Raw genomic sequence first — 7,856 nt, forward strand, 5'->3', positions numbered from 1 at the left:
AAATATGTCAACTATGTATATATTATATATCATTTAAAAAAATTATTAATATATCATGAAAAAAGTTTTTATGTTATGTAAACTATTTTAATGTCAATTATGTATATATTATATATCATTTAATTTTTTATTAATATATCATGAAAATAATGTTTGTATAGTTATCAAGTTTATCTGGTTCTATATATACTCTATATAACATTCAAAAATACAACTTAAATAATGAAAAATTACACATAATATTTTGTACCATAAAAAAATTTACAAATAAAAAATTTGATGTTCTCAACTCATAATCTATACCAATATTAAAACAAAATAAACTCATAATCCATACCGATATTAAAACAAAATATCCTAAACTCATAATCCATACCAATATTAAAACAAAATATCATTAATGAGCCAAATCTCAAATCACTGGTAAAATATCCCTAACCAATACATCATCAAAACGAATATTAAATTCTTAAAATGTTTTTATACTTTGCTAAACTTGTATAGCGTGTAAGTGCCAGGTTAATATTTGTGATATTAAACCCAGTGTCGTTATGGATTGTGGGGAGCCAAGTCTGTGAAAGATGCCTTGGCAATCCTTCAAAACGAATATCCAATTCTTAAAATGTTTTTATATTTTCCTTAACTTGTATCACATGTAAGTGTTAGGTTATTGTTTGTTTGTACTTTTTAGCCTTTCGAGATGTTAATTAATGGTTGGTAAGACCTTGAACTATCGGATTATAATTCATTATTGTTCACGATCTTGAATTCACATTGGCTGATGAGAGAACTTTATTAAAAATAAAGTAATGGTATAATATAAAAGACAAAGCCGTCGGAAAGACGTGAAAAACAAAAAGGTTCTCATCGAAAACATAATTATTTCATCGCAACCCAGGGAAAGAGATTACATGAAAAGCTCTGAAACGCTCGTTCATGTCAATATATAGCTTGTGTGGGTCAATATATAAGTTTTTTATATTCATTTAGTTATTTATTTTCTCTTAAGGAATTATAAATAAAGTTTATATATTTTCAAATTTAAAAGTCAAATCACCTAAAAAATAAATCTTTTTTTTCATAAACAAAAAAATCTTATACACCAATATAATGTCTATATTCTGAATAAACTAAATATAATAATATATTGAATTGGCCCATTTAAAAAATATCAACATTAAATTCATACACCAATATAAAGTCTATATTCTCAATAAACTAAATAATAATAATATATTGAATTCGCCCCTTTGAAAAATATCTACATTGAATTCAACCATAGAATTCATAGCGTCATATTGTTCAATTTGCTTACGGAAAGAAAAGGTAGACTGAATTAATTGACCTCCAGAATGCTCTCTAACGACGCTCTCCACCCATCGTTAACCCCCCTTCTCCTCGCAACATAATCTTCTTTGACGTACTCGGTTTTACACTGACGCTCACCCAAAAGTGGTTTCTCCTTTGTAGAAGGATGTGAAAGCAACGCTTGCAGTTCTCGTTTCGAGATTACCATCTTAACCCTAATAATACCACTGCCTTTCTCCGCATACTTAACTGAAGAAGGCGGCCGAGTACTCGCACGGCTTTCGCTGCTAACTCTGCCCCTGAATCTGCCATTATCGATGATTGTGGCCTCTGATATAACGCCGTCTTTGGAAAGAGAAGGCAAACCAGGAATAATTAGTAGCCGATAAAGCTGCCCAGGCACCAACGTCTGGTCCGGTGAAAGAGGGCGGCATGTCGCATCCTCGGAATGAACGACCGAATGCTGTGGGTACGCCGCCATGAGATCTCTGACGAGAAGGGGAGGCGTGTATTCCATTATCTTTCCGTCCGATCTCATCACCATTATAATTTCCTCACCGCCGATGAAATCTGCAGAGAGCTTTCCGGATCCGTGAGATGCCGCACAATTACCCATTGATGAACACTAACTCTGCTTGATTTCTGTACAATGAGATTTTGCAAGAAGAATTCTTTCTGATCAAATCTGCAGTATATGGCTCTGCTGGTACAACAAATACGAGAGAATGAGATTTGTGAATCACTTCAAGGAAATGAAAGGAAATGAATGAAAATATGAAGGTTGAGACGAAGGGTGTCGGTTTTTATGGGGGAGAGATTCCACCATGGCTGGCGTTTCACGTGTATGTGTGTCGGTTTCCTTTGCTTTCGGGGTTTCCTCACCGTCACGAGCTCTTTCATGCTGTGTGAATACAGCCGGATTTCCAGTGAGTGAGGAATCTAGACTACGGTTAATACATTTAGTACTACCGAAGCGCACATGGCTTTTTATCCTTTTGTGATGTGATCGGGTATCGTTGGATTAAATGTATCTGGCGTAAATGCATATGTAATAAATCTATATATAAAATGGGTATTCTAAAAATATAGGGATTCTCATATACATTTTATATATGTATATGTATGGCGTAAATGCATACATAATAAAGTTATTTTAAAAATATAGGGATTCTATATATGCTTTTCATGTGCATTTCATATATATATATAATGTATAGGATACTTCTCATATACATTTTATATATGTATATGTATGGCGTAAATGCATACACAATAAATCTATATATAAAAAGGTTATTTTAAAAATATAGGGATTCTATATATGCTTTTCATGTACATTTCATATATATATAATGTATAGGATAATGCTACTAATAGTGGCGTTGATGATTTGATTATTGATTTGATAATAATTCTTGTATTTCTTTACTATTGACCATTTGTGCATTTGAATGGAGCCAAGAGAAAGGTAAACATAAAAGCTACCTTTGTTTTCTTACGTCATTGTGATGGGAAGTTTAGTTAAATGATAAATATTTAAATTAGTAATTGTTACAGAAGGGGTATTGTTTAGTGTAATTAAAATTTAATAAATGTATTTCAAGATAGATTAATTTGTTATTGAAAATCTAAGTTTTAAATTTTTTGATTGTAATTTAGTTTATGGGTATCTCATAGCTTTATTAGTAGTAGATTGTTGGGTTTTTATGTGATACTAAAAAAATGTAGAATAATGTGAAGTCACAAGTTTATTGGAATTATTAGTAGTGATGGATACTGAGTTCTTATGGGACACCAAAAAAAATTAATAAATGTAGAATGATGTAAAGCCACAAGTTTAATAGAATTGTTTAGTGCAGTGATGGTCACTAAAGAGTTTTAAAGATTACAGCATAATTACATCCTGCAAAGGGAACTCCTCTCTCCTCTCGATACAATACAAAATAATAATAAAATAGTAAATGTAGAATTATGTGAAGGCACAAGTTTAATGGAGTTGCTTAGTGTAGTGATGACCATTGAAGGGTTTTATAGATTACAACATAATTGCATGATCTTAAGGAAAATCCAATGAGATTTTAACTTTGACATCTATTATATTAATTTGAGCAATATAATAGCCTTAATATGAGGTTATATTCTCTAATAATAATTTAAACATAGAATGATGTGAAGGCACAAGTTTAATGGAATTGCTTGAGGAAGATGGCCATTGAAGGGTTTTAACTTTTAGGTCTATTATATTAATATGAGGTTACATTCTTTAATAATAACTTAACCAAATATAAAAATGTAGTAATATAATATAAATTTAACAAATGGATTATTATATTGTATGAAGAAGATACAAATTATAAGAAGAAAGAAAAAAATTAAATGGAAATTTTAATTTCAAATATGTACATTTTAATTACATAAAACTCATTTTCTTCAAACCAACAATTGTAACAATATTTTATATAGAAAACATAACATAACCTAAAGTGCAACTAGATCAATCCCACATAGAGAACCAATTAACATAAACTCAAAATGTATGGTTTCTTTTCCAATTAGACCATTCTTTCATCTCATGGTTTTTTTTCCTACCAATTATCATAAACGTATTGAAAATGTTGAATGAATGCCTTTATTTTTGAAAAAAAATGTTTTCCCCAAACATATATTTTGGAGATCCATTTCTAAAATCAATCCTAGTTTGCTATTTTATGTTTAATTAGCAAAAAAATCAACACATTTCCATCTCCTTTTTCTAGAACTATATGAGAGTCAAAATAGAAATAAATACAATGGTTATACATGTTTGAATAAAATTTGAAAATTAGAATAAGATAAAACTGATTAAATTACATAGTGTGTAAGATAAACTTTCAATAAAATGCAATACATTGAAATAGATCAAAGCATATTACAATGCATTCCATACATATGATATATACAATACAATACATTCTGTACATATGATATGTACAATACAATACAAACAAGCTCTCGTTAACTTACGATAATATGATATGATAGTGAAACATGTGATATGTAAACATGGTTACATTTTATTCAACTGTAACTTTCCACAAGAGGTTTATTGTTGGTTAAATCAAACCAAATGTTTGGTTTTCTTTGTAGAATATGGTAATAATTTGACCAAGTGATGCATTAAATGTATGGTTTTCTTTGTAGAATATAGTAATAATTTGACCAAGTGATGCATTAAAAATGCCTCTTATAACTTATAAATTCGATGTGAACATCACATTTAGGTGAGGGCATAGTATGACTTTTGGACCTAGTTTTTCATCTACAAATGTACATGGAATATGGTTGTTGCATCTCTTGACATTTGATAATGTGATTGGAATGTTTAAATACTTGAGAATTTGTTGATTATGTTGGTTACGAATAAGTGCATTAAAGCATGGAAATTATTTGAATTGATTTGGGGAAAGGAAGGATTTTGTTGTTAACATGAGAAAATACATCATTATAAGGTTTATGCACACTTCAGTTTCATGTATATCACACTTTAAAACTTATACCTTTTTATGTGTGTATCATGTATTTTCTCTATGGGTATGATAAACATTGAGTTGCACCCTTCTTCAAATCATGAGCCAAATGCAGTATATCACATGCAAAATATATTTCGTCCAATGAAAAATAAATAGGTAGTTGCATAGAGAAAAGATTGGGAGAATGCAATGTGTCACATGGAGATATATTTCATTTGATGTCGATGCATTGAATTATTTTCTCATGCCATAATGTATCATGTGGAAAATAACTTGTTTAAACAACACATTACAAAGGAGAAAACTTTGTGCCAGGAAGAGAAGTTTTTTTGGTCCAAGTGAAATATTGAGGAGGATTTTTTTTCTTCTATCTCTGCCATGGTGGACTAATGCCTTGCTTGGTGCTCTTGCAAGGATGTACTAATATGCAGAATATTCTTGGCCACATCATTGATGGTGGAGGCCTCTTGAATGTTATACAAATGTTGTATTGATCTCATATTGTAGGGACAACTTCGTACTAAGGGGGGTTACCGCAACCCCAACACTTTAAAGGCTCTTTGTCTTTTCCATTAAATCCTTTATTATTAAATTAAATATTTGTAGACCCAATCTCAGTCTGCACTTGAGTTCTTTGGATCAGATTACAATTTTTACTAAAACTTTGATTTTGATTCCCCTTACCTGATTGCTTAAACTACCCAAGTTTTCCTCCTTTTATACCGTTGACAAATTCGGCCTTCTTCTTATTATACCTTGATTTAAAGTTCCCAACTCTCTCATTGGTAGTGGAAAATTCTTTCTTTTCGAATGACCTTGTCCATGGCTTTGGGATTATCGTATTTGGTTCATTCTTTAAAATAGAGTGGGAGGAAATTTATAAAGAATTGTACTTTACCTTTTTCTTCCCTTATGTATGGTATATATCACAAAATATGGGTGAATTTTGTTATTAACTCATCCACTAACATCTAGCCAAGCTTCAAATCATGAAATTATTTGACTTTATCATTAAAATAATGTTTTGTAAATATTTTTCTCTAAAAAGTCATTGGAATTCTTCCCAATTAACCTCTTTATTTTCTAAATTATGCACTTTTCTAACTTCTTCCCATCATATGGAATCTTTTCCCTGTAACTAGTAGGTAGCCAACTTGGGTTTAAGTTCAATAGAATAATGTTAAACTTGAAAATATACGTTGATATTAAAAAGCCATGTTTTTGTCACTTCTTTAGATTCCCCATCATATGTTGGGGGTGTGATCCCTTTAAATTCTCCTTGTATCTCTGTTTTGGTCTTCCTTCCAGGCCTAGAAATGAATTTTAATGAACTTTGCTCCTTCCCTTCATATTTTCTTCTTGATTTTCAATTGTATCTTCAAAGGTCTTCTGCTTAGATGTCTCCCCTTTGTTTTCTTCCCCCCTCACTATTTCTATAGTCTTAGGATTAGACTTGTCTGGCATATTTTTAATCGGTTGCTCCAATTTCACACACACTCTCATTAGCTACTCATGTTTGGCATGGAGATTCACTAACTCTATCTACACATATTTAATCATATTCAATAATTACCTGGTGGCTATTGATTGTGCTTGTTGACCCAAATGCACATAGATTTCTTCTTCACCTATGTGAGTATCTCCATGTAGTTATGTCATTTTTTGCTTTATTTTGTTTAAGTTTCCTTGTATTCTCTGCAAAATAAAATATTCATTCATTAGGTGAAGTCATAGTTAACATAAAGACCACAATATTAGACATGTTCTACTCTGATACCATATGCACATACCTATAAAATTACTTTGATTTACTACAAATTATTAATGATTTTTTCTAATTATACACATAAATCATTCCATTTACTAAAAAAATCTTTAAAAGTTTCTTCACAAGACAACAATTTGATTCTTAAACTCCAACTTACTTCTTTAACCATTAAAAGTTCTCTATATATCTCTATCTAAATTTATATATGACATGAAATTCTGGTTAAGTATTTTATTATAGCTCAAAGTTTCCTCTTTAATACATGTCTTACAACATGGGGTGTTTGTATAGCTAACCCTTCCCAATACCGTTTTCTCATAGTTAATAATTGAAATCATATTTTCATTGCAACATTCAAATAATGTCTCGACCATTTGGTATTATATTGATATTATAAACATTACAATGGCAGTTAATCTATATAAACATATAGGTTCCTACGGTATTGCACATATGTAATAATACTTTGTTAGATGGTTCACATTGATTTAAATCCTTTGGAATTGAGCTATTTTTCCCTTATTCTATTGAGGGTTCCCGGATTTCTATAGGTCTCTGTGACTACTCACTGTTTTCGTGGAAGCCTTACAACCTTTGGCCCATGTGAACATAGTACACTTGGAAGTGTGGTCCACCTTCCGGTCTACCTAATGATGCGTGGTGATGTCGACGGTCGTGATTTACGTAGGGTTTTCGATCTACAGTGGATTCAATTCCTACTTAGTTAGAGTAACTACCTCATATGTCCTCTCTACCGCCTTGGAGTTTTGGAATAAGCTCTGCAACTAGTGCATTAAACTCGTACCTAGGGTTTTTCCACCAACATTGAAGGTCTACACCATGATTTTTTTTGTTTGTTCTGACTCGAACACCATCAGAAAGAGACTACACTTCTAGACTGAGGTCGGGTTTTCATATCCAAGTCATACTTTGACCTTAACAATCATTCTTTTCACTTCTTTTGTTATATAAAATCCCTCTCTGCAACAATTGCTAAAATTTGGATGGTTTCATCGACTAGATTCATTATTTCTATGCTAATTGATATTTAAAAATCATAGGTGGAACCTTGGATTTTGATGTGGTTTCCAAATTATGGCATCCATCCATTCTAGGGCTCGTAACCACGGCCTCCAGGCGTTATAGTGTTTACAAGGTAAAATTTCTCTAAAATCAAATATGGAATTCAAAACCTAACTTATCCTTTTTTAGAAAGAGGGATTAGCCATGTATGCATACATAACTCAATAATGACATCTTTTAGTATGAAA

General features: G+C 31.2%; 1 protein-coding gene across 1 annotated transcript; it reads right to left on the reverse strand.

Moving 5' to 3' along the window:
• Positions 1 to 1,235: 1,235 nt before the first annotated feature.
• Positions 1,236 to 2,092, reverse strand: LOC149229495 (uncharacterized). Its single transcript, XM_089375854.1, has one exon. The coding sequence runs from the start codon at positions 1,922 to 1,924 to the stop codon at positions 1,337 to 1,339; it is 588 nt and encodes a 195-aa protein (XP_089231980.1). The 5' UTR covers positions 1,925 to 2,092; the 3' UTR covers positions 1,236 to 1,336.
• Positions 2,093 to 7,856: the final 5,764 nt, after the last annotated feature.

The sequence above is a fragment of the Pinus tabuliformis genome, chromosome J (genome assembly GCF_031772625.1).
Source record: "Pinus tabuliformis cultivar Carrire ecotype Pingquan chromosome J, CPIR1, whole genome shotgun sequence".
Classification (NCBI taxonomy): Eukaryota; Viridiplantae; Streptophyta; class Pinopsida; order Pinales; family Pinaceae; genus Pinus; species Pinus tabuliformis.